The sequence below is a fragment of the Bos taurus genome, chromosome 5, assembly GCF_002263795.3.
Source record: "Bos taurus isolate L1 Dominette 01449 registration number 42190680 breed Hereford chromosome 5, ARS-UCD2.0, whole genome shotgun sequence".
Taxonomy (NCBI): Eukaryota; Metazoa; Chordata; class Mammalia; order Artiodactyla; family Bovidae; genus Bos; species Bos taurus.
In genome coordinates, this window is record NC_037332.1 from 71,532,102 (window position 1) to 71,558,868 (window position 26,767).

At 44.8% G+C, this 26,767-nt stretch overlaps 2 protein-coding genes across 5 annotated transcripts in view; one reads left to right on the top strand and one right to left on the bottom strand.

Moving 5' to 3' along the window:
- Window positions 1-7,512, top strand: part of LOC104972499 (uncharacterized) — a 30,642-nt gene extending 23,130 nt beyond the window's left edge. For 2 of the 3 annotated variants that reach the window (XR_806820.4, XM_010805319.4), the window contains 3 exons: window positions 2,586-2,761; window positions 2,848-2,923; window positions 6,950-7,512. Coding sequence is in view for 2 of the 3 variants with exons in the window: in XM_010805319.4 (XP_010803621.1) it covers window positions 2,586-2,761; window positions 2,848-2,923; window positions 6,950-6,958 (261 nt within the window). In the remaining variant the exon portion in view is untranslated. The remainder of the gene's footprint in view (window positions 1-2,585; window positions 2,762-2,847; window positions 2,924-6,949) is intronic. The other variant, XM_010805318.4, reaches the window with a different exon arrangement.
- The window catches only part of SYN3 (synapsin III), a 492,649-nt gene that overhangs the window by 412,256 nt on the left and 53,626 nt on the right, over window positions 1-26,767 (bottom strand). For both annotated transcript variants that reach the window (XM_005206770.4, NM_001191357.1), the window contains one exon: window positions 26,063-26,120. In XM_005206770.4, the coding sequence (XP_005206827.1) occupies window positions 26,063-26,120 (58 nt within the window). The remainder of the gene's footprint in view (window positions 1-26,062; window positions 26,121-26,767) is intronic.

Genomic DNA, 26,767 nt, shown 5'->3' on the forward strand with positions numbered 1-26,767 from the left:
AGGAACCTGCAAAAGGGGTGGTGGTAGTAACTGTCAAGGTAGGATTAGGGCATTCTTGAGTCCTCTAGCAAGTTTTCATCAAAATTCCACCCTAATCCCTAACAGATTGTTATGTTTACTCTTGGGAAGGAAAGTGTGTTATTAACAAATTCCTTTTAAAATAAATCAGCATTCTGCATGCACTGTGATCTTCTTCATTTCTTTTTTTCTTTTTTAAATTTACTTGGCTGCACTGGGTCTCAGTTGCAGCACTTGGGATCTTCGCTGCGGTATGGAGGATCTCTTAGTTGTGGCATGAGGGATCTAGTTCCTTGATCAGGGATTGAACTCGGGCCCCCTGCATTGGGAGCATGGAGTCTTAACCATTGGATCACCAGGGGAGTCTCTTCTTCACTTCTTAAGTTCTTTCACAGGGTCTTATAGAGACTCGTTAAAAGCATAAACAGCAGCAGCAACAATAATAAAACATTAAACACAGAAAACCCAAGCTTTACGCAGGCTGTGAACTCCTACAGGATTTAGGTTCTTTGACACCTCCTTCCACCATTCCCTGTCTGCCCCTGTTTCAACTCACTCTGTCATCGCCATGCCATGCTGGCCTCTTTCCCATTATCAAGCACAGGAAGCAGACACCAACCTCCAATCCCTCAGCCGCTAAACCTTGTTTCTGAGACCTGGCAGCACACCTCTGCTCCCTGGCACCCCTAGTGGCACCTTCCGACAAAGCACCTGCTGTGCTCCAAGCTATTTCCTTGCTTAATCCTCCCCCACAGCACTCACCACCCTCTGACGTAAATATTTACATCCATCCCAAGTGAATATTTAATCGTCCATTTCTTTCACTATAATGGAAGCTCCAGGGGCAGGGATTTTGTCTGTTTTGCCCAGAGCTCTAGCCCAGCACCTAAACCAGCGTCTGGGGAAACAACACAGGTGCTCTGTGAATATCACTGAATGAACAGATGCCCATTTTGCAGATGTCAAAGGTGAGGCCCAGGGAAGCAGGGTAACTCTGTCCAAAGATACATCCTGGGGTCCAAACCCAGGCTGACACCCTTCACACTGTACCAAGTGGCTTATCTGGGGTGACTCAAGTCTTAACTCGCAGAGCTCTAATTCTTACACCTTCCTGTGTCTTTCCCACGTCAGTGTGCAGCGTCTGCTGGGGAAGCCCACAGGTCCCTCTTTCACCGCTCCGCTCCTTCTAACTGCCCTGCTGATAGCAAGTACTTGGCAGGCGGCCCAAAGCCTGCTCTCAGCAAGAACTGCTTCCTGTCGGTTTCCCGCATAGGCCATGTTTTCAGCTCTGAGGCCTGGTGGGCTCAGTGACTTCCTTGGCTGGCATCTCGGGACTGAGCTCTTTTCCACCAGTACAGACTCACCTTGCAGACAAAACAGGCTTTGAATGTCTGAAGACTCATTCAATGGACCTTTCCAGAGGAGGAAATATTGTGCAGAAGCAGTACCAGGCATCTGAGCAAAGGTCTGGGCCCCTGGGTCAGTGAGAGCTGCCTGGCAGTACTGCCCACTTCCCGTGCCAAACACCCAGCTGTGGAGGCAGATGCAAAGGCACCTATGCTCATCAAAAAAATCTTAATATTCCTCTGTGTGTGTGCAGAGGAAGGGAGAGGTAAAAACATGTCAAAATACACATAAAATAGAGACAAATAAAATGACAAAACCTACATTCCTAAATGTTCAAGTAATAAAATATCCAAAGTTAGCTGGAGTTCACCATATTATTTTTTAAAAAATCAGTAGCAGTGACTTGCAGTTTACAAAGTGCTGGCATGTGAAGGTTTTTAGAATTGAACCCCATGAGTTTGAATCAAAGCTTTACCCCTTACTTGTTGTGCACCTTTAGACAAGTTAGCCTTTCTAAGCCTCAGTCCCTCATCTGTAAATGAGGTTAAGAATGGTACCTTCCAAAAAAAAAAAAGAATGGTACCTTCCTAGGGCAGGTGTGAGCATTGCAATTAATGGATTCCATTAAATGGAATTAATATCCACTTGAGTCCTTAGCAAGGTGCCTAAGTGAAAAATGAATAATCAATGTTAGATATCACATTTATGTTCTTTAATTTGATCATTACAATGAACTCCTGATACGAGAGTAGGTATTAGCATTCTCATTAGTGGATGAGAAACAGAGAAAATGACTTGGCCAAGATCACAAAGTTACCTGAACTCGAGTCATCCATTAATTCATTAACTTAACAACTAATTCTTTTTTTGAGCAACTATTGTGCCAAGAATAGAGACTGAAACAGCAGCATCTGAGAATCAAAGTAAAACATCCACTGTCATTTTCCCTCTGCCAGGGAAAACTTGAAGGGTAGGGAGAGCTTCTGATAATGTCCGAAGGACAGAAAGTGTTTGCTGAAGGAGAGAGGGAGGAGGGGGAGGAAGAGGAGGGTAGGAGATGGGGGAGGAAGGGGAGACAAAGGATGGGGAGGAGGATTGAGGAGGTGGGGGAAGAATGGGGGAAGGAGGATGGGGAGGGGAGGGGGAGAAAGAAGCTTTAAGGGGTGGGAATGGCCCCAGAATGGTAGGATCGTCAGAGCCTCATCTCTCCCCATTTCCAGAGCTTTTATAAGGTTGAGAGACCTAGGAATGAATTTTGCCACCTGCAACGAACTTGTGACAGATCGGGCAAATGTTCAGAGATTTTAAGACCACAACTTAGCTACGTATTAAAGAAGGATGAATCGTGTCCCCTTGACATCTACTTCTCTTCACTGTTGCGCTGGGTTCCACAGGTGTAAGTACCATTCTGCTGAATTCTCAGAAATGTGTGTTTATAGGATTAAACAAAGCACATGTGAACGTCTCCCCGTATTTTTCCAGATGGTTGATGAATGGGTTCAGGGGCTTGGAGATCGAGGTGCAGAAGCAGAGTCCATGTTTGGCAGTTGTATCACAGGTGGGTGTGATGCTGACGGTGAGGTGGTGAGGCTGGAGCTCTGGGAAGAGCTGCTCGGGGTGGGATGATGAGCCTAGAGATGAAGCAGGCATGATGCTGTCGAGTATGGTGAGCAGAGATACTGAAGGAGCTTAAGTAGGGCTGATGTAATTTATTTCTGTAGATTTTTTTCCCAAACGGAAACTTGTGATGACAAGAACATCTCATCCATCAAAGCTCTGAGAAATTAAAATGTTCTATCCTACCTTAACATGCTTTCCTTTATTTGGTTTTCATTTCACACGTCCAACACCATTTCAGTGCTGTAGAAATGAAAAAACCATTCAACCCTCCTTTTCTACCCACTGCTACCCACAGCTTGGGCCTCACCTTCTCTCCCTAGAGCTGCTTCCCAGGGGTCTTTCCTCTTACCTTCCTTCCCTTGATTCAGTCCACACATCCAGGGACCAGGGTAAAGCCCGGCGCCAAGATGAGGGCCTGCTGCTCCCTCTGCTTGGGCCTCAGAAAACATGGCTGGTTTTAAACCCCAAATATGGAGTCCCTGCTGCCCCCTACAGCCTGAGCTTAGTGCTGGACACTTCAGAAGGACCAGAGTGTCAGCATTCTGGGTGCTAAATGCTGTGAAGAAAAATGAAGCAAGTGACATGACACAGAGTGACTGAGAAGTGTGCATGGAGAGTACCATTTCAGAGAGGGCAGTCGAGTACCTCTGAGAAGGTGACACTGCTGCAAAGAATCTGAACAAGCCATGTGGATACCTTGGGAAAGGGGGTTCCAGGCAAAGAGAACAGAAAAGCAAAAGCTCAAGGCAGGGTGTGATTGCCTGAGTTTTTCAAAGTTTGTTTCTTTGCGGTAAAATAACTGCAATGTAAAATTTACCATTTTAACTGTTTTCTAAGTGTATAAATCAGTGGCATGAAATATATTCACTTTGTTGTGCAACCATCACCACCATCCAACCACAGAACTTTTTCATCATCCCCAACAAAACCCTCGTGTCCAAGAAACAGTAACTCGTTCTCCATAACTGCTGGTAACTGCTACTGTACTTTCTGTCTCTATGAATTTGACTATTCTAGGTACCTGATACAAGTGGGATCTTACAATATTCATCCTCTTACATCTGGCTTATTTGACCTGAAGTTTGTCCATGTTGTAGCATATGTCGGAATTTCCTTCACTGTAAAGGTTGAATCATATTCCATTGTATGGATATACCACATTTGTTTACCCATTTGTCAATGAACCTTGGGTTTTAGGTCTACCTTTTGGCTACTGTGAATAATGCTGCTATGAACATGGGCTAACAAACATGTTTGAATCCCTGCTTTCAATTCTTTTGCTATATACCCAGGACTGGAATTGCTGGGTCATGTGGTGATTCTGTCTGACTTCTTGAGGAACCACCATACTGTATTCTGTAGCAGCTGTACCATTTTACATTCTTTCCAGCAATGTACAAGGGTTCCAATCTTTCCACATCCTCATCAATACTTGTTTCCTGGTGTTTGATTTTAGGGAACAGTGTGAGAAGGCCAGTGTGACTGGATCAGAGTAAGCAAGAAAGACAAGAGCAGGAAGAAGGCCAGGGAAGTCTAACCATGAAGGGTGTATAGCCATGCGAAGGACTCTGGCCATCACTTACAGTGAGATTGGGAGCCTCTGGAGAGTCATGGGTTGTGGGGAGTAACAATCCCATGAATGATAAGTTAAAACCCAATGCTCTCAGCTCCAGAAGCATGGGGTCTTAAGGCTAGCACAAGCCTCTCTTCTTTCAGGCTGCCAGAGGGTTAAGTAAATGCAAACACGGGTAAATGCAGTGAAAGGAGATATTTCCTTCCCCTGCTGACACACCTGATGCAGGAAGCAGACTCCTGCTCCCTGGGAATGAGAGGCCTGGCCAGACTTGTGCTTCAAGAACACGAACGTCGCCTGGACACAGGATGGCTTAGCACTTCCCATGTCAGTTTCTGAGAGCTACTGAACAGCCTAAGGCCCCATCTGTTTTCAATCTTGTTAAAAGGGCCTCGTGTGCTGGCGCCTATTTAAAATAATGCACACATGGAGTTTCTAAAATGAAGAAGAAAAAGGGGCCATGCTTTCCCTGCCGGCACAGCTTATGTGTTTACTTTGGAGCTGGTTTCGGGAGTTCTGAGACAAGACACAGCTAATTTCTCTTCCCGGAGTTGATTTGCAAGTCCCCACAGGCTTTTGCTCCAAGCATTTAAGGCAGCTTGGTATGAACTGGTCACCCCTTCAAAAGGCCACTGTGAAATATCTCCAAATTAAGGCTGGGCTTGGGAAAGGAGAACCCAAAGCCATTTTCCTCCTTGCAAAAGGGCTGTTTTCCCAATTCCTTTTCCTCAATAGAGACTTATATTTTTAAAGGCCGAGTTCTCCTTTCTCAGATGTTCCTTTTCTTCCCAAGAGGCCATATGAGTTTCAAGACAGTGTGACCCAGATAGAGCCCAGAGTCAGCGTGAATCTAATCGCCAAATGGGGATTTCCAGGGTCAGAGTCAGGGGAGAGGAGCCCCCTGCAGTCTATGCACTCCCGTGCGGGGAAGCAAAGGTGAGGAGGCTTCTCTGTCCACATTCCAGAGGCAGGCAGCCCCTATGAGCTGCTGAAACAATGTCATTCCTGAGTCAAGAGGGTATCTACACATCCAGGGCCACCAAGAGCTGTAATGGGCCATTTCTGACCCTGCAGGCTCAGGAAAAACACAACATAATTGTAGAACCACTGTACAACTTCATTAATAATGGCCCCACAGGCCTGGGACTTTATTACTAACCTCCCCTAAACTAGGAGCAAGGGAAGTTCAAAGAGGGTACAAGACTGAACATGTTCATGGTGGCCCATCCGTGGCTCCTATCCTTTTCTGCTTCTTCACACCTTCTTTGACCCTCACGATCTAGTTGACATTGTTTTCACTTGATGGCAGCAATGCCCAGCAGCAGAGGGGGCAATGGTTATCCCAGTGGGTGCAATGGTAGAAGTAGCAGGAATGAACAAACGCAGGAGAAGCAGGGGTGTTGGTCTTTGGAGAGGAAGACACAGAAGGAGTGATGGTACTAAGCACGGCTAGTAGCAAGAGGACTGAAAAGCGTATGTGTGACCTTGGTAGCTCTGGCAGCAACATTATAATATAGACTGTTTGTAATCTAATATCACTAATTATATTTACATTAGGATTACAACATATAATGGTTAAGCACTTACTATGTGCCAGGTGCTGTTCTAACGGCTTTGTGTGTATTAATTCTGACAGTAGCCCATTAGGTAGGTCCTTTTATCGTTGTTGTTGTTGTTCAGTCACTAAGTTGTGTGTTACTCTTTCCAACCCCATGGACTGCAGCATTCCTGGCTTCCCTGTCCTTCACCATCTCCTGGATATTATCATTATGCCTACTTTATAGTTGGCAGCACTAAGGCATGAGATTAAATATAATTCCCCAAGGTCACACAGCTGGGAGGTGATGGATCAAGAATACAAATACAAGTCATCTGGCTACAGGATCCCTGCTCTCAAATACTCCCCTAGGCGTCTTCCAACCCATGGCAGAACCCAAGGCTAGGAGAGCAGCAGGATGGAGGGAGTGAGAATCCCTTCTAAAGAGGATGTCTATGGAGTGGGATATTTTCTGGAGGTTCAAAGGTTCTGCATCAAACAGAAGAGTAATTTTTACTTTGTAATTTGCTTAAATACTGGGTCCAGGTTCGATGCACTGATACTGGATGCTTGGGGCTAGTGCACTGGGACGACCCAGAGGGATGGTATGGGGAGGGAGGAGGGTTCAGGATGGGGAACACATGTATACCTGTGGTGGATTCATTTTGATATTTGGCAAAACTAATACAATTATGTAAAGTTTAAAAATAAAATAAAAAAAAAGACTTAGTTAGAAACAAAAGAGTTTATTTCAAAAGATGGCTAAAAAGCAGCAGTATGGTGAGGCTTTGGGGTTAGAGAGGTGTGCTAACCAGGTCTTATTTTCTGTATTCTGATGCTTTCATATCTTTCAGGCTCACTGAACCTGGATGGACCACCTCTCACAGAGTTAGCCAGAACCTGGAGAAAGTAAAGACGTGCCATAGAGAGTACCTGTCAAACGTGAGACAACCATCCAGAGCCCATACTGTAATGACCTTCTCTACCAGGCTCTGATGCGAAGAGATGACCCATTGGAAAAGGCCGTGATGCTAGGGAAAGTTGAGGGCAAGAGAAGAAGTGGGCAGCAGAGGATGAGACGGTTAGATAACATCACTGACTCAATGGACATGAGTTTGAGCAAACTCCAGGAGATGGTGAAGGACAGGGAAGCCTGGCGTGCTGCAGCTCACAGGGTGGAAGAGTCAGACCAGACTTAGTGACTGAACAGCAACAAGTAGGCTCTCACTCTGGGCCACTATCTCCCCCGACCCCCAACAACCCAGGGCCAAGTGCCAGACAACCAGGGACAGCCCCTACACCCCAGAGCCTGCTGAAATTATTCAGATTAGTCAATCTAGAATGTGCTTACCATGCCTTGCCTTTTCCTTTCAGTGGAACCACAATAATAAAGGCTCTTGCCCACATTTTCCCCTTGCTCCCTCTGCCTCTAGACTGGCCATGATGCTTCCCCATGGGATCCCCACATCGTGGTATTCTGTGCCTCCTGCTTTAGGGGACTATGAGTATGAGACAATTCTTCCTTCATGACAGTCATTTCTGTGTCTGCATGTCTTATCATACTCGCCTATAACAAATCGCAGGTCCCTACACAACACCAGGCTTGGTCCAGCCCTTTGGGGTTTCACCTGGCTTTGGGCCTCTGTTGCAGGTTGCTGGGTGCACAACCAGGGCTCACATTGACTGAGGTAGGCTGTGTTACAAAGATCCAAGAGCAGGAGGTGTCTATTTCATTCTGCAACTTCCTCGCTGTGGGATCTTGGGGAAATCATAGAAACCTCTGCCGTTGACATTTTTGTAAGAATGAAGGAGAAGGTCCTTGCCCCTTCTCTGTCCTGAGGCCTTTAGTGATGAGTAAAAGGAAAAGGGAAGGTGAAGTTTCTTCAGAGCCACCTGGGAAGCCCACATCATCATAAACTGAAGTACCACCTCCTGTCTCTAGGGGCCCACAGGGCTCCCTGCACAAAAGGAATCATCTTGGAGTTGCTTCAGTCTAGTACAGGGTTCCCCAACCTTGGCACATTGACTTTTTTGAGTTGGATAATTCATTCATTGTTATGGAAGGCTGTCTTGTGTACTCTAAGATGTTTAGAAGCATCCCTGTCCTCTTCTCATAGAGGTCAGCAGCATCCCCCTGTTGGGACAACCAGAAACATTTCCAGGCATTGCTAAATGGCCCCCAGGGGCAAAATCACCCCTGGTTGAGAATTACTGATACAGAGAAGGAATGAGTTAAGCTCTCTCCCTTCTTCTCTTTTCTCCTCTCCACGTCTCCCTTTTCCTCTTCTTTCTCCTCCTCCTTTCTCTCCCCATCTCTCTTCTTCCAAAATGCTTGATGTTTGCAACCCCAGGTACCCCTGTGGAACAGCAGGGCTCTAGGGGCACAACTGGAAAATAGTTGCTCTAGTGAACAACTCCAGAGATTGCCAGAATAGAATTCAGCACTCTCTTGATGGTGGGTCTTGGTTTTATTTCCATCGTGTATTTACCAACTCAGCTCATCTAGCGCGATCCAACCACCTCATCCATAATTTACTATCCTCTTTAAGTAGACTCGTATCAAACCCACAGAATGTGAGAACTGAAAGTTCCTTTGGGGCTACCGAGTGAGTTTCATCTTGCTGCCAGCTCTGGTTGCTGCATGGAGAATGATGAAGCTGCCCTAAGCTAAGCCTGCCTTCATCGAGCAGTGGTGTCTGTTGGGGGAGAGTTGGCAGGTAGAAAACACTCCATGCATCTGCCAGTTTCTCCTTTACAAATCAGTCAACCCAGATCCAAGGTCCTCCTGGATTTAACTAAAATGAACCAAATCTTACAATGTGATGAACACAGTAATATTGCTATTACTACCTCCATTTTGCAAAGAAAGAAACTGTAACCAAGGACACGGAGTCATATGCTCAAAGTTCCATAGGTAGTAAGAGGTGGTGCCAGGATTTGATCCTTGCTCTTCTGATCCAAGACACAGCTCTGTCCATCATACCAAACCCTCTTGAGATGTCTCATCTTCTGAGGCAACAAAGTTTCCTCCACACAAATACTACAGAGCAGTAGTAAGAATTAGTGAAATGAGCCTGTTTACTTTCAGATTCTTAATGTCATTTCCCAATAAATATAAGCAAAGAACAGTTAAAGTAAGGATTAGAAGAAACCAGAAGCGATACAGAAGGGTGGTGGGGGTAGCAGATGTGTATCCCAGAAATGAGGGGTGAATTAGCAAAGTCAGGAGAATCTGTTTTATAGAGTATGGACTGCTCGGGAGCCAGGAGTTCAAATCCTGTAACCTGCATTGCTGGACCTCTCTGAACTTTAGTTTCTTCTGTAAAAGAAACGGGTAACTCCAAAGGCCACCATGAGGATAAAGTGAGGTAGCTGTTGTTCAGCTGCTCAGTCATGTCTAACTCTTTGAGACCCCACAAACTGCAGCACACCAGGCTTCCCCATCCTTCACCATCTCCCAGAGCTTGCTCAAACGCATTTTCATTGAGTCAGTGATGCCATCCAACCATCTCATCCTCTGTCCTGTCCTTCTCCTGCCTTCAATCTTTCCCAGCATCAGGGTCTTTTCCAGAGTCAGCTCTTCTCATCAGGTGGCCAAAGCACTGAGCTTCAGTTTCAGCATCACTCCTTCCGATGAATATTCACGATTGATTTCCTTTAGGATTGACTGGTTTGACCTCCTTGCAGTCCAAGGGACTCTTAAGAGTCTTCTCCAACACCACAGTTCAAAAGCATCAATTCTTTCATGCTCAGCTTTCTTTATGGTCCTACTCTCAGCATCAGGGGTGTGTGTGTGTAGCAAGTGCTTAATATTTAGGACTTTATTATTATTATTACTATTATTGGTATTATGAAATACTAAATTTCATGAAGGTATTTGGGGGGAAAGGAACCTAGTTCTAAACTGATTTTAAAACCCCTCCCCAAAAAAAGCAGTGAGGTAAGAGTTAGGTTTTAGACAGATGGGTAACTGGACAAACAGGTATACAGATAGTTGAAGAATGGACAGATAGATGCTTATAGAAACAACATGTGGGGGAACCAAGATGCAGAACCTAAGGGAAAGTCACTATAAATAAGAGATCATCTGAATTAAGTATTAGCTCTCCAAAGACCCTCAGAGGCACCAGTGAGCAGAATGAGGAAGAGAGGCAGTGAGAAAGCCGCGGTGGTGCCTGGTTAGGGGGGGCCTTGGTGCTGCCGAGAGATTTTGGCCTGCTTCCCACAGACATTAAAGAGTCTGGGCCACAGAGAGCAAAGGGAGAGAGAGACCAAAGTGGTTGTATGAGAGTAAGCAAAGTGAGACACGTGATCAAAACCTGGTTCTGTCCAATGAATGCAAATGTGGGGCTCCTGGCACTTGGCTGGCCCAGCCACAGGAGGTTCAGCCCCTTCGTTTCCCCTGCTTTTCCTGGCAGCCAGAGGGGAGGGCTGACTGTCTCCTCTCTGTCTGGACAAAATGTAGGCCCTGAGGTGGGGTGGGTGAAGAGGTCACCTGGTTCAGTTCCACCTCAAACAATCTGAGAACCCACCCAGAAGCTCATGAAGGGAACCTCAGGGAGGAAAGTTCCAGAAACACAGGTAAACAGGTCCCTGAGAAAATCAATCTGAAAAAGTGCTGTAGGCAAGAGGAAGCAAGCCTTTTTTCCAGGTCCAGCGGGGCAACAGGTGAGCCAAAGAAAGCAGGCAGGCACAAGTTCCAATCACAATTCTGTTGCTAATCCCTCAAATACCTACTTTACCCCTCCCAGCCTTGGTCTTGTCATCTGAACAATAACAGGACTAAATTTAGCACCGTGAGAGAAGCATTAGAGCCATGAAGGGCACACAACTGACCTTCAATAATAATTTTTTTTTCTTGGTTTTAACATGCACCCAGAACCCCCTAGATGCAACTCCGTGCCCCTTAAGGGGACTCAGTTCTACTTCCCATCTGCCACTGCCCTCTGCCATAGCCAGGTTTCTCCCTTGAGAACTCCCACAGCCTGACTTGGCAAGGAGGAGACAAGCTTGGCTTTACTGTAACCAGCACTATGACCTTGGGCAAGGAATACCTGGTGACTAGCCTTGGCTCTAGAGAAGAGATTAAAACAGGCATTAAGATGCAGGGTCAGTGGTGCACCAGGGCTTCTGGAGTATTCACATCTCAGGTCTTTCACTGACCAACCGCTGGGTGGCCTTGCGTAAGACACGACCTCTCGTGTCTCAGTTCCATCAGCACTTCCTTGGTGAGGTCACGGTGAGGGTTAAGCATATACAGATAAACTCAGACAGTGGCTGGCCTGTTGTGTTCACCTAATGTTCACCTGTATCACTGGTGTCAGATTAGTGCTGTAGCTATGTCACTCACCATGCCAAAGAATATTTGGGTGAATCTGTTTCCTGGGAAGTTCTTACGGTAGATCCGATATTTTCTCTGTAGCTTTTGCATTTTCCCCTACTTCAGATTATTAGACAAATATTTATTGAGCACAGATTAGGTATCTGGTTACTGGAAACACCTACTAAATACCTGAATAAGTAGCCAGTGGTATCGTGCTACTGTAACACCGTGTGTCTTTTTCTCATGGCTCCTGATCAGTTTGCAATTGTGGTGTATGCATGTATGTATGCGAGTGTGTGCAAGTGTCAGTGTGTGTGTGTGAGAGAGAGCTAGAGATCAATTATGTGATTAACATCTGTCTTTCCCATTAGACTTTAAGCTCTATCAGGTAGACACTATGTCTATTTTTAATCACCTTTTCAGTCTTAGCACTCACCACATAGTAGACACTCAGTAAATACTTGTAGGTTGAATAAAGATACTGTCCATGTTCTCTATAAGCCCAGAGACTAGAGGGAGTGACAGGCAGGTGAACAACTAATTTCAAAGTAATCTGGTAAATGGAATGATAGAAATATGCATGAGGTATGCGACAGCATGGTCAAGAGGCACCTTACCCTCCTTGGACAGAAGCAGCTCAGGGGAAGCAGAATAGAAATAATGCCTGAGCTAAACCTTAAGGAAAGGTAGGCAGGGCTCACTTGCAGAGGACCCTGTAGGCAAGTCTGCAGCCCACAGAACAAGTCTCATGGACAGGTCAGTCCTTACACGGAAGAAGAAATTCACCAAGTCTTTTTCAGATTTTTACTTCTCCAGATACACCTTCCCAAGTAAAAGAGCATCTGGAGTCAAACTGTGAATTCCAGCTCTGCCACGGGTAAGCTGTGTGGCCTTCAGTAAGCCCCCCAACCTCTCTTAGCCCTAGTTTCCTCATCTGGAGAATGGGGGTAGAGCATCTGCTCGTCATAGAGTAGTGATGAAGATAAATAAACTAATCTGTCTGATGTACTTAGCGTGTGCCCAGCACCCAGTGAGCAAGTGATTAGACATTGGTTATTTTCACTAATCCCTTCTGAGTCCAGACTACACAGCTGTCGTGTACATGACAACACCATCTGTGGAAATTATCTCATGTTACCCTCTAAACTCCCTGAGAGAAGTGATCCAAGACTTCTCTTAGGTTCAGCTTAGGTTGAATTCTACTCTAAAGGAAGCTCCCTATGTGATGTTAAATATACATACTGTAGGACATATAAGCTCATTCTCAGATACCAGCTTCTCCTCTCTTTCCCAGGGTCTAGAAAAGGCAGCCACACTGGATATGATCCAAAAGAAGCCATTTCAAAGCATGTGTCCTGTTTATGTGCCGGCCACACTCCCCACCTCAGGAGATTCTGGTCAGGGTGGGCTGGGAGATTCCTTAGACAATCTAATAGATTAGTTTCCAGTTTAGCATAACAGCTAGACAGATTTCTGCAGTGAAGTCATCCAAGTCAATTAAAAGGCATTTTTCCCTGCTGTGAGTTCAGAAGTCCCTTTGGTTTGTTCCAGCTTTCTGGGATGTTTCATAATAGGTTCCACCCTGGGTTAATTAATAACCCTTGATTCCTACTGAAATGCAAAGACTGAAATCCTGTGTGCAAGCACATCCGGGCAGGGCCTGCTGGCAGGGCTGGGGTGAACCCAGCAGGGCTCCTCTCATCAGGGAGTGAGCCAGACCCCAAACAGTAGAGATGACAGCAGAGCTGGCAGCAAACGTAAAGAATGGCTGAGCAAAAGCTGGAGGTCAAAGCTGGAGAAATGGCATGGGGAGAAGAGCATAAGTAGTTGAAGAAATCACGAGGCCAGAGATTCAGCAGGTTGGGAGTAAGCTGGAATGTGGGTGTGAAATGGGTCAGAGCAAGTGGCCAGGACTGTTGGTGAACAAGATGAGGGTGACGGTGGTCACTTTCATGCGTTGCCAGCTCAAACACATCCTGCGGGTTTGGTTCCATCCTCTCTGTTTTAAGGAAAAGAGGTTATCCCTTCTATTCTCAAATACAAGTTACAGGTATGAGAATGAAGCTCAATGGGCTAAAGAACACCAAGTCAGGGATACACACACATTTTATGAAGTTCTTTCCATGAACCTTCTCCCCAAGCATAATATTCCAGGATAAGATGTTTTTTTTCACCCAATCCAGAGCGGAATTTCCCTGCCTCCAGTCTCATGCCACCCAGTCTATCTTCTAAAACCACTATCAGCATGTGCATCCTAAAATGAAAACATGATCATATTGCTCCATGGTTTAAAAAGTCCAATAAATATGTCTCACTCCCCCAGGACACAATTCAATTTCTAACCGCATGCACTGCCATACAAACCCCATCCTGGATAGAGACTGTTTTCTTTTTCAGCTTCATCTCCCACCACCCTTTTGCATGCAACCTCTACTCTGGTCATTTCCCTGACATGTAACAAATTGACATTTCAAACATACTCTTTAGTGGGAAGGCTTGAATACCTGACTACCTCACTACCCTGTGTGCACAACTGCACCCTTCCTGTCCTGACACTTGGCTAATTCTTGCCCCCAGGCCTCTGTGAAGCCTCTCCTAAGAGTGTTCCCAGGCAAGGTTGACGATCCCTCCCTCTTCTGTGCTCCACTATGCTTTGTATGATCTCTGTGTCAGCACGCATCCCAGTGTACAATAGCCACAGCCCCCATTGTTTATTTTCCACCAGAAGGAGAATCCTTTGAGAGTGGTGAGCTCTGTCATTAAGGCCACATACAAAGCATGTGCTCAGTAAGTGTTTCTTGAACAAAGGGGCAGGTTAAGATACGGCATTTTATTTACTTTCTTATTACACATTCCTCAAGAAATTAAAGGGCTTATTATTTTATCCTTCTCATACAGTAAAGCATCTGCCTGCAATGCAGCAGACCTGGGTTTGATCCCCGGGTTGGGAAGATCCCCTGGAGAAGGAAATGGCAACCCACTCCAGTACTCTTATCTGGAAAATTCCATGGACAGAGGAGCCTGGTAGGTTACAGTCCATGGGATCGTAGAGCCGGACTCAATTGAGTGACTTCACTTTGTACTTTTACAGAACCTCTAACTTGATCTCCACTGGAGTCTCATCTATCTATTAATACAATATTGGACTTCCCTGGTGGCTCAGATGGTAGAGAATCTGCCTGAGGTTCAGGAGACACAGGTTCTATCCCTGGGCTGGAAAGATCCCCTGGAAGAGAGCATAGGAACCCACTCCAGTATTCTTGCCTGGAAAATTTCATGGACAGTGGAGTCTGGAGGGCTACAGTCCATAGGGTCACAAAGAGTCAGACACGACTGAGTGACTAACACTTTCACTTTCAATATGATATTAAGAGGGGACAGGACAGATGTTGATGGAGTGGGTGGCAGTTAGGGAGGGTAAATTACAGAACTTGGCAGGCATAGGCTAAGGAGTTGTGAGCAGCAATTCCCGGTGCAGAAGATGGACCTGCTTTCATGCCCATGGCTCCTTTCTTCTCATCACTGGTTAAGGTATAGTCACACCAGGAAGAATCACCCAACTGGCAAAGCAGTCCTGGTTACACTTAGAATCAGTACGGCTCTCCAACATGGTATCAGCACCCCCGCTAGAGCAGCTCCTTCATTGACCATCAGCTGTTAACAGCTGTTGCTCACCCCCACCCCCCATTCTTGAAGAAGAAAGCCTCTTACAGGTAAACATGGAAAATATGAACTTCAGAGTTAGAAAATTAGATTTGTCTGCTATTAAAACTATCAGTTCAGTTCAGTTGCTCAGTTGTGTCCGACTCTTTGTAACCCTACGGACTGCAGCACGCTGGGCTTCCCTGTCCATCACCAACTCCTGGAGCTTGCTCAAACTCATGTCCATTGAGTCAGTGATGCTATCCATCCATCTCATCTTCTGTCGTCCCCTTCTCCTCCTGCCTTCTATCTTTCCCAGCATCAGGGTCTTTTCCAATGCGTCAGTAGTTCTTTATTATCAGGTGGCCAAAGTATTGGAGTTTCAGCTTCAGCATCAGTCCTTCCAATGAACATTCAGGACTGATTTCCTTTAGGATAGACTGGTTGATCTCCTTGCAGTCCAAGGGACTCTCACGAGTCTCCTCCAACACCACAGTCCAAAAGCATCAATTCTTTGGAGCTCAGCTTTCTTAACAGTCCAACTCTCACATCCATCAGAAGTGACCAAGAGTTTCTTCAAAGGGTAAGACAAAAGACAACACTGAAGTAAATGTAGTAGGAAAAACAATGACATGGGAGATGGAAGCCCAGGGTCTCCCTATTTTGAACTCCAACAATAATCCGATGTGTATGCTAGGAATAGTCACTTGCCCTCTGTGAACCTCTGGATTAGATGATCTCAAAGTCCCTTTTTGACTCCACCCTTCTATGACTGTATCATGTCATCCATTCACTCACCCATACACTCAACATTCGATGAACACTTTGACCAGGACCTGTGCTACCTGCTATCAAGGAAAAGCTATAAGTTTATACCAAGTGTCAATTAAATGCCATGTATCAATGGGAAATAATATTGGAGATATTTGTGTGTATATATATATATATACACACACACACACATATGCATGCGTGCTAAGTCAGTTAATTCATGTCCCACTCTGTGAAAACCCAATGGACTGTAGCCCACCAGGCTCCTCTGTCCATGGGATTCTCCAGGTAAGAATTCTGGAGTGGGTTGCCATGCCCTCCTCCAGAGGATCTTCCTGACCCAGGGACTGAACCTGCGCCTGTGTCTCTCACATCTCCTGCACTGGCAGGAGAGTTCTTTTACCCCTAGCATCACCTGGGAAGCCTGTGTGTGTGTGTGTGTGTGTGTGTGTGTGTGTGTGTGTGTGGTGTGTGTGTGTATAAAGAATAAAAACACAGATATAAACATGACATGCATATACGTCTATTCCTCAACTACATAGCTAAGTTCTCTACAGAATGGATTATATTCTTTCCATTTCTGAATAATCCCACATACTGACACCTAGAAACTACTCAGGCAACACGTGATCAGTGATGTGAAGGTGGCTGTAAAAACAACTACTAACACTTAGGCAGCACTTTCTGGATGCCAGGATATGCTTTGCATTTTTCACATGTGATAATTTATTTCATTCTCATAACAACTCTATAGGTACATATTGCTGTTGTTGTTATTATTACTTTCATGTTACATATGAGGAAAATGAGGCACAAAGAAGTCAAATTACTTGCTTAAGGTCACTTAGGCTGAGATTCCAACCCAGGTGGTCTGGTTCCAGAGTCTGAGCTATTAACACTATTTATGTAATCTATAAATATACAGCTACACTTAAAGACAAACAGTAACCCTTGGGGGGAAGAAAAGAACAAACAGAATTGTTAACAGGGGAACAATGCAGCAATAAACCAGAAACATCAAATGATGAGTCAGAGCATCAGGGTTAGTCGGGAAAGGAGGAGTCTTGCTGGAAGAACATCTCATAAGAGCTTGTAATTTATCCAGTAGATCAAACGAGTAGGGTGAGACAGGAAACAATGGTAGAGTGATGTGCTCAAAGAACCCAAACAAAGAGAGGAAAGGCAAAGAACCTGAAGAAGGCAAATTCAAGATCCAACATATTTAAGCTGACGGATATACTTTGGTAAAGAATCTGCCTGCAATGCAGGAGACCTGGGTTTGATTCCTGGTTCGGAAAGGTCTCCTGGAGAAGGGAATGGCTACCTACTCCAGTATTCTTGCCTGGTGAATTCCATGGACAGAGGAGCCTGGTGGGCTACAAGTCCATGGGGTCACAAAGAGTTGGATATGACTGAATGACAAACACATTCTACTTTGGTTAAGAATGCGGACCCTGGACTTGACTGAAACTGGTTTCAAATCCCTAGATCCCCACATTCTTACTAGCTGTGTGACTCTGTTTGGGCACTTTATTTAAACTCTCTGAGCCTCAGTTTCCTCAGTGACAGGCATATTATGCAGGGTAAATGCATTAACACAGAGGAAGGCTGTAACATGGCCTCTAGCATACAGTCCCTGCTCAATATGTTTGCTACTATCACCACGATTATTGCTTCTCCATTTCTCTATTGTCTTCCTAAGTCGGTGAGCCTAAAGGCAGACCAAGAGTGGTAATAAATCTACATCAATCAATGTTATGGTTAAGCAGAGAAACACTTGCTCCTCTAATGAGTTATGTTTCAGTTAATAGCCCTAGTGTCCCACCTGCTTTTTTTCTTTATTCCTCCAGCTGTTTCTTAAATTTGAAAAGGAAAAAAAAAAAAAACCTCCATGGAGACCTGCACGCTTTTAAAAATAATACAAAACAGAACGTCTGAGGTCAGGGTAAGCCAAGCCAAACAAATAAATCTTGCAGGATTGTGTTAACAAAACAAGGCTTAGTGGATCAGAGCGGGTAGAGTTCTGCCGGATTCAGCCCTGCAGAGAAATACCAAGCTCTGGTGAATTTCAAACACAAGGAGGTCAAATATGACGATCAAATGATGAAGCACTTCAGAGTTCAGCATCGATGCTTGGGCTGGAACCAGGAGAGCATTCTGTGCATGGTGGTCTCCAGGACCCACGAGGCATGTAAAGTCCTAGAAATTCAGACCCAAAGGGCCTTATAGATCATTTGTATAACCACTGTGGAGGGCAATTTGTCAATATCTATCAGAATTATAAATGTCCTGGGAGGCAGACTCTGAGATGAACATTAGCCCGTGAGAAGTTCATTAGGAAGAACTTTGGGGATCACCACCACTGGAAGGGAAGACAAGGCAAGGAGGCAGGACTGGGCAGAGAGAGCAGCTGGGCTGCACTGCCGTCTCAGCAGATGCTTCCACCAACTCCACAGGGAACTCTGAAGCTGGGGTGGCCCTTCAGAGTTGTCTCAAATTGGGATAAAGGAGCTAGGTCTTTACTCCCTGTGCCAGCCAAGGTCACAGGAGATGCGCCCTTGGGCAAGGCAGCCCTTTTCATCTGAGGGAGGCACAGAGTGAGGGCTGACAACTGAGGGCTGTCTTCTGGTATCAACTCCAGCAGCTGGGGGAAAGTCCTTCATTCTTCAAGGTGCATTATAGCAAGCACCACATGCAATACATTCATAACCACTTTTTCTATTCTAGATAGGAATCCTAGGCGTATACAAACAGATGCTTCAAATGACATAGGTTTAGCATTGTTTATAATAGTAAAGTTAAGGAAAATAAATGATGGTATATTCAAATAACAGCCCCTCAGCAACCATTAATGAGAATGAGGCAGCTCTGCACATACTTTCAAGGAATAAACTCTAAGATACACTGAACCACAGGGTACGTGTGGATGGACTGCACTGCTCACTTGTTGACTGCCACTCAGCCCCACACCCATCCTATCCTCTCCTGCACTACGGGGGCTGAAAGCCTATCTCTACACTTCCCGGGTTCTTTTGACACACTGTGCTGTGCTTAGTCACTCAGTTGTGTCCGACTCTTTCAAACCCCATGGACTGTAGCCTGCCAGGCTTCTCTGTCCATGGGGATTCTCCAGGCAAGAACACGAGAGTGGGTTACCATGCCCTTCTCCAGGGTTTCTTTCCAACCCAGAGATCGAACCCAGGTCTCCTGCACTGCAGGCAGATTCTTTACCATCTGAGCCACCAGGGAAGCCCTTTTGACATGTAATTCCAGCTAATTTCTACCAATTTCTTACCATTCAGGTAAGAGTTGAGGTTAGGCAGATGGTGGCAACAAAGCTTTGCCAACAGCAGGAGCGGTTAAAGCAGGTGGGTGGCAACTCCTCCAGCCTCAGGGGGATGCAGGCTCATGTTCCCACTGGCAATAGTGGCGGTTCTAGCCGAGGCAGTGATAACAGTGAATGTAGGACTGCTGCAACTCTGGGCAATAAGAGTTCCCCCTTTGACCCATTTGGAATCAAACTTCCATATTCAATACTCCTCTGAATACAGTTGTTTATGTTTTTTTCTGATCAACTACCATCTATGACTAACTATGATATCTATGACAACCTAGACAGCATATTAAAAAGCAGAGACTACTTTGCCAACAAACGTCCATCTAGCCAAAGTTAGAGTGTTTTCAGTATTCATGTATGGATGTGAGCATTGGACTATAAAGAAAGCTGAGCACTGAAGAACTGATGCTTTTAAACTGTGGTGTTGGACAGGACTCTTGAGAGTCCCTTGGACTGCAAGGAGATCCAAAAAGTCCATCCTAAAGGAAATCAGTCCTGAATATTTATTGGAAGGACTGATCCTGAAGCTCCAATACTTTGGCCACCTGATGTGAAGAACTGACTCACTGGAAAAAAACCTTGATGGTGGGAAAGATTGAAGGCAGGAGGAGAAGGGGATGACAGGGGATGAGATGGCTGGATGGCATCACCAACTCGATGGAATCTGAGCAAGCTCCGGGAGTTGGTGATAGACAGGGAAGCCTGGTATGCTGTAGTCCATGGGGTCGCAAAGAGTTGGACATAACTGAGCAACTGAACTGAACTGAACCATCTATGAAAAGCAAAGGAAAGCAAACACAAATGTGTATTTGATTACGGCATTTACAATTTCTCTGGAAAGCTGCCTAAGAAACAAGTTATAATGTTTAAATGAACTGGCCAATAACCAGTTAAATGATTAGCCAAAAGAGAAATAGATTGGTAAGGGCAGTAGGGTTAGAGGTAGATCTTTCACCAGATACCATTTTTTACCTTTTAAATTTTTGACTATTTAAACATATTACTTTTATGCAAAAAAATAAGAAAAAATAATGAAAGTTGTATCTGATTAGGTACATACATTTCCTGCGAAATATTTCCCAAATTAACCATCTAGTTTCTGCCGAAGCATGTCCAACACAGGGACTCTGTACCCACCAAAGGGATGTGGTCCATTCATCATTACTCGGCATTGCTGAACAATGTCTGTTTATACCAAGTTGAAGTCCATCTTTTTCTATGATTGTACTGTTAGCCTGAATTCTAATCCCAGTGAAACAATACAGGCTGGTGGTTCAGCACACGTGCAGATGAATCCTGGGTTCGAATTCCTCCATCACTCATTTCAAGCAGGATGTTTAACATTTCGAGCCTTAGTTTCTTCATCTGCCAAATAGGGAGAGCCCTCATACTCACCTCAAAGTGTTGGGGTAAGGCTGGAATAAGGTTATGCATACAAAAACATTTAACCAATACATCTGGTTATTGTTCTTGGTATCTGCAGCAAATGGCAGAAAAATGCAGTGGATAAGAGGACTCTGAATTTAGACTGTCTAGGTTTAAGAACAGGTTCCTGCCAATTACAAATCAGGCAACCTTGAGAAAGCACTCTTATTCCGCCTGAGCCTGTTTCTGTAAGACAGAGACAATGACAGTGCCCATCTCAACAGCAAAAAGCATTTATCCTTACCTTCTAAGTATTAATACTCAACATATGGTAGCTCTAACTCTTTTCAACCACTCATTCAGGTGGTGAATATTTGCAGAGTACAGTGAGTTCTACCAAAGGCTCTCTTCTCCGGACTAAGCATCTCCAGTTCCTTACACTGCTCTCCTTTGCTTCTCACTGCAGCCACTCTCTTCGTGAGGCATTTCAGGCTGCTACTATCCCCTCCCGACGTGATGGTACAACTGGATCTCTCACTGGAGTCCGGCTAATACAATGAGAGTGTGTGTGTGTGCTGTGTGTGTGTGCCATCACTTTACTGAATTCTAAATGCTGTACTTTGATAATGCACCCTGATAATGCATCAGGTTTTCAGAGATAACCATGGTTGTTGTTTCAATCACTACGTTTTGTCCAACTCTTTTGCCACCCCATGGACTATATATAGCCTCCAGGTTCCTCTGTCCATGGGATTTCCCAGGCAAGAATATTGGAGTGGGTTGTCATTTCCTTCTCCAGAGGATCTTCCCAACCCAGGGATAAAACCCACATCTTTTGCATTGGCTGGCAGATGCTTTACCACTGAGCCACCAGGGAAGCCCATAACTATAGTTACTGAGCTCTTAATAAACATGTCAGAAACTATGCCAAGCATATGACTTATACTGACTAATTCACTCCACACATTAACTCCAAGGATAGAAATTATTATCCTCATTTTTCATATGAAAAAGCTAATACTTAGTGATGCTATAAGTGGAAGGTCAACCCAGTTAAAACATGATGGAGCTGAGACTCCATCTCCAGTATATCTTACACTAGAGTCACAGTCCTAACTTTCACACCATACTTCTTCTCACAAATATTAAGAATTTGTTTAACTCAAATTTTAGGTCTTGTTTTCTCCTCATGAGATGTTAATAAGTTAAGTCTCCCCAGTCCTGCTCCTCTTCCGCTGAGCTTTTGAATAGGATCTTATATTGTATCCTTACTCAGTTGGATCATATCAAATTTAATCCACCATACTCTCTCCCATTAACTTCAAGTCATCAGCAAATGTAATTCGATAAATCACAGTTGAGAAGGAGATGTACAACACAGCCAAGGGCAGAGCTCTTTGGCAAAGTGTTAGATGTATTTCTCTCAAGGTGAATTACCATCAAGTAGTCATTTCCTCGTGGGGGTTATGTCCAACCTGCTGCTGCTGCTGCTAAGTCGCTTCAGTCGTGTTTGACTCTGTGCGACCCCATAGACGGCAGCCCACCAGGCTTCCCCGTCCCTGGGATTCTCCAGGCAAGAACACTGGAGTGGGTTGCCACTGCCTTCTCCAATGCATGAAAGTGAAAAGTGAAAGTAAAGACGCTCAATCGTGTCCGACTGTAGCGACCCCATGGACTGCAGCCTACCAGGCTCCTCCGTCCATGGGATTTTCCAGGCAAAAGTACTGGAGTGGGGTGCCAGCTACCAATCCACAAAACTGAATTAACTAACACCCAACCTCCACTTCTTTATCTCACTGACAATTATTTCTTGAAATATAACACAGCCTTTATGACAATATCTACAGTTAGGATCTACTCTAAGAAGGACTGCCCCAGAAAGAATGGTGGATGGTAGGCTGAAGTAGGTATGAAAAATATACACATGATGTATATACATGATGGTCTTGAATGCTTAAATTCTTTTAAGGGGGAAATTCCATCTTTGCTCCCAGCAGACAAAGTTGAGGAAATATAAAAAGAGGAGAAGATGAACAGGACTTCAACCAACAGCCTTCCCTAGGATCCATATGCATCTACCGAAGCCCATCTCAACTCCACTATCATGCAAGGACAGGACTCCAAAGGAGCCACGGGCATTCCTACGTAAATCAGAGGAGAAGGATCTTTACCTTCTCCTGCCTTTCTTTCCATCTGCTGGAGCAATGCACTGCCACTTAGGCTTTGGTACCTCTGTTAACACCGAGGAAAGACTATTATAATTTTGGTCTTTTTATTAAAGAAAAATGAAGTCCAAGGCTCTGCTCCACCAAGTACTAGCCAGCTAGTCTCAGAACTTTGAGTCTACTTGGTATTAATCCATTCATCAACCTCACTGCTGAGTCCCACAGAGGGGTGACTTGTACCTGTGGAGAAAGAGATCCTTTGCCTCAAATATAAACAGAAGAGAGCTTGACATGCCAGCCACCCTGGCTGGAACCTCTCAGGCCCTGCGAGGACACTGCTGAGAGGCCCTGCAGAGCCAGCAGGGCATTCTGGGTAATGGGATGCAACATGAGGCAGTTTCCCCCACTGGCCTCCCCAGGGTTTCTTGATTCCTGGCTCTGCAAAAGCTGAGGCAAACAGTTTTTGAACTGGGGGGAAGAGGGTGGAGAGAAGGGGCGGAGGCTTCCTTTAGGCCAACCACAACTAACTCATTTGCTCTGTCCAGCAAAACCCAGACAGTGCAATTATCTGGTTAATTTGGCCCTTACTTGGGAGACAGAATTCCAAAATGTGAGGCCAGCTCAGACTAAACAGTGGCTTCCATCCTAAGACTTCTCCTAAGTACTAAAGGATGCATATGAGATTCCTAGGGGGTTGCTTATGTGACCCACCCATCGATCCAGATGGGAAAAGACAAACAATTCAGACTCTAGGATGAGTTAAGGAAGACGTATCTTCCAGGGAAAAATGCCCAAATGACTGCTAATTGGCCTCTTGGATAATTTGCCTTCTGATTGCCACAGAGGGAAATGACGAGAAATCAAGATGACTCTAAATTAGCCAACTTTTCCAGTGTGGCTGTAGCCTTCAGAGGTTGGCTGAGTGTCCCCAGGGTCCTGGGTGAGCTATTCTTAGGACAACTCTCTCTGATGCTCCTGCTTACAGATTTACACCCATAAGTTGGGCCAGAAGCAGCATTGAGATAAAGGGCAAAATTAAAACATGCTCCTGGGGTTTCACGAATGGAGTGAGACAGCTAGCAACTGAGCATTTACCAGATGGTTTATGGAAAACTCAGATTTTTGAGGGAAGATTAAAGAACAGCAATTTATCTCTGTTGGAAACTGACAAGCAGATTGGAATCTGTGGAATCCATCAGTTAGTCATTCTGCAAATATTTGCTTCCACTCTAATATGTGCCAGGCCCTGTGTTATTTAACAGAGTGAGATCCAAATAGTCATGGTCCCTACCCTCATGCAAATAATACCACATCTAAATATGTGGTTAAAAACTCAGATAAGGGCTAGAAAGGAAAAACTGGGGTGCTAGGTAAGGGAATAACCGGGTTTTCTGATTTAGATTGCGGTGGGAGGGCTCAAATAAAGAATGTCCGAGAAAAGAATTTTAAACTTAACACTTTTAAAGCTTTGATTTTTCAGAAAGATCAGCCTGGTTTTAGTACAAAAAATAAATTGGAAGTGGATGAAAATACGAAGTTAGGAGGCTATTGATTATGAAGACAGGATGAGAGCTGATGATGGTTCAGCCAAGGAATTGGCAATGGGAACAGAGAAGAATGGATAGACCAGAGGGATGTGGGCTGTGGCGTCTATAGCATGTGGTGAACAGGTATAATGGTGGAGGGAAAAGGAGGCAGCCAGGAGACTGTGCAGTTTCTAGCTAAGATGCCAGGTAGATGGTAGAGAGAGGATTTGGGAGGATGAATAGGTTAGGGTCAGGGGAAGAGTGTCCTCAATCATTCCACACCCCGAGCTTCCACTTTCCTTACCTCTGCTCACGCTGATTCAGTCTCCTCACTCTTCCTGTTGCCATCATCACTTGTTGAAATCCTAGCCATTCTTTACAATCCATTTCAAATACCACCCCCTCGTTGAAGTCACTTGGACTCCTCCAAATAGCTGTGGCCTCTGCTGCCCACAGCACTAAGTTTGGATCTCTCTTTCCTGGATTCCACCTGTGTTGGGTTCTGTGAAGACTTACCCTGCCTCCCTTCCTAGACCACAAGTTATTTGGGATAGCGCCTCTGCTTCTCTATCCTTGTTCTGCACATGTGAGCTAGCTAGCATAGTAGATGTTTGACAAATGTTTGTCAAGTGAACAAAAATAACCCGCTCTTTGCCATGGAAGGAAAACCAGTAGACACTGGACTGACTTGAAAGCCACAGGATCAAATTGAAATTCAAGCTGTAGGTGTTTTAATATTAAGCCAACTCAAATTTGATGCTCAAAAAGCTTTCTGTTCCTCCAACACATCAAACTCAGAGTGCTGGAAAAGTCACATCCTTTGATTTTTCTATGGTGCTTTTCTGAGTTCATCTTACAGCAAGAGCCTTTTCCATCTTATTGCTTGCCTTTGATGATGAGGATGATGATAAATGGGTAACATCTACTAAGTGTTATTGTATGCCCTGTGCTGGTCTAAGTACTTTTCTTGGACTAACTCATTCGATCCTCTTGGCTACCCTATCAAGCTGATGCTCTATTCCAGTGGTAGATGAAGAAACTGAATTTTGGGGGGCTTAAGTATTGTTGAACTAATGTCACAAAGTTAGTTGGGACTGGAACCAAGAGTTGAGCTCCAGAGTCCATGCTCTCATGCGCTCTCCTAAGGCCAAGCACAGTGCTTGGCATTGAGTTGGTCCCCAGCAAGTCTTCAGTGAATGAAGGGGAGGAGTCCTAGATCTGGAGGCCACAAGTTCTGGGCCTAATTCTACCACTGACTTCCACTATAACCTTGGGTAAGTCTGTGCTTTTTTTCCCTATAAAATGAAGTGTGTGGATACTAGTGGTAATAACAAGAGCCAGTAGTCGAGATTCTAACCTCTTTTGAGGCTTTAAATAATTTAATCCCAAGGAAAATGAGACACAGAAAGACTCACTTGCCCAATACCTAGAAAATGAGGGAGTCGGGATTCAAACCCATTGTGCGCCCACACTGTGCTTCCAAAGAGACACCTCAGGGACCATGGTGGGGAACAGAGGGAGGTGGAACAGAATGGAGCAGACTTTTGGGCTCCCTATGCCCATTTCCATCAGAGAAGCTCTATGTGTCTCTCTTTGTTAGAATGGGCCCTACTTGAGATTCCTCTTGAATCAAGGTTCTGCTGCTAAAACAGAAAGGTTGAAAACTATTGTACTAAATAATTCTGGAATTTAAGACATCTTCCAGGTATAAGCCAGGATTTTTCTGGTAATCCTTACTCATTATAGTTTCAGAAGATGGGGGCCAAGTATGCTTCTGGGAATGGCTCTGCCTATAGAAAAGATCATGGTGATAGCACTAAAGACTAGCTCCAACCTACCTGTTCCACTCGGATCTCAATCTCTCCATTCACCTTCTTTCCATGGAAATACTTGGCCCTGTGAAGGAGAGGAAGAAATCTACTGAGTAAGGATACCAATTGCTTTACTCTTTCCTCCCTTCTTCCAAAGGCCTTACCCCCCGAGGTGCATGTCCAGACACATTCCCCACTTTCTTGCTCTCTCCCACCCAGATGGATATTTCCTCATTATTTATATGTATCACGTGGGAAAGGGAAAGAGTACAGGATGTGAGGATTGGAGACTCAGGTTTCGGTTCTGCCAAGTCACTTTACATCTCTGTGTCTCCGCTTTATCCTCTATAAAAGGGAGACATTAACGTCTGCATAATATATTTCTAAACATTATTTTAAGGATCAAAAGAAATAAAGAATCCTACACAAATAAATAATGCAGAATTATTTTATTAGGTAGACCCTATATGACCTGTAAATGACTTATTATGTTGCTCTATCCATCCACTCCTTTATTTGTCCATCTCTCCAATGAAGCAGACCTCATCTGCCCCTTCGTTCATCCAACCACCCTTCCATCATCTTTCCTATACACCCCTGCTTCTGTCTTCCCATCAGCATTAAATGGCACCCCATCTGCCCATCACTCGAAGCAAAAACACAGACTTCATTCTTATCAGCTCCTTCTCTCTATCGCCATGGGTTCTACATACTAATTATTTCTCAAATCCA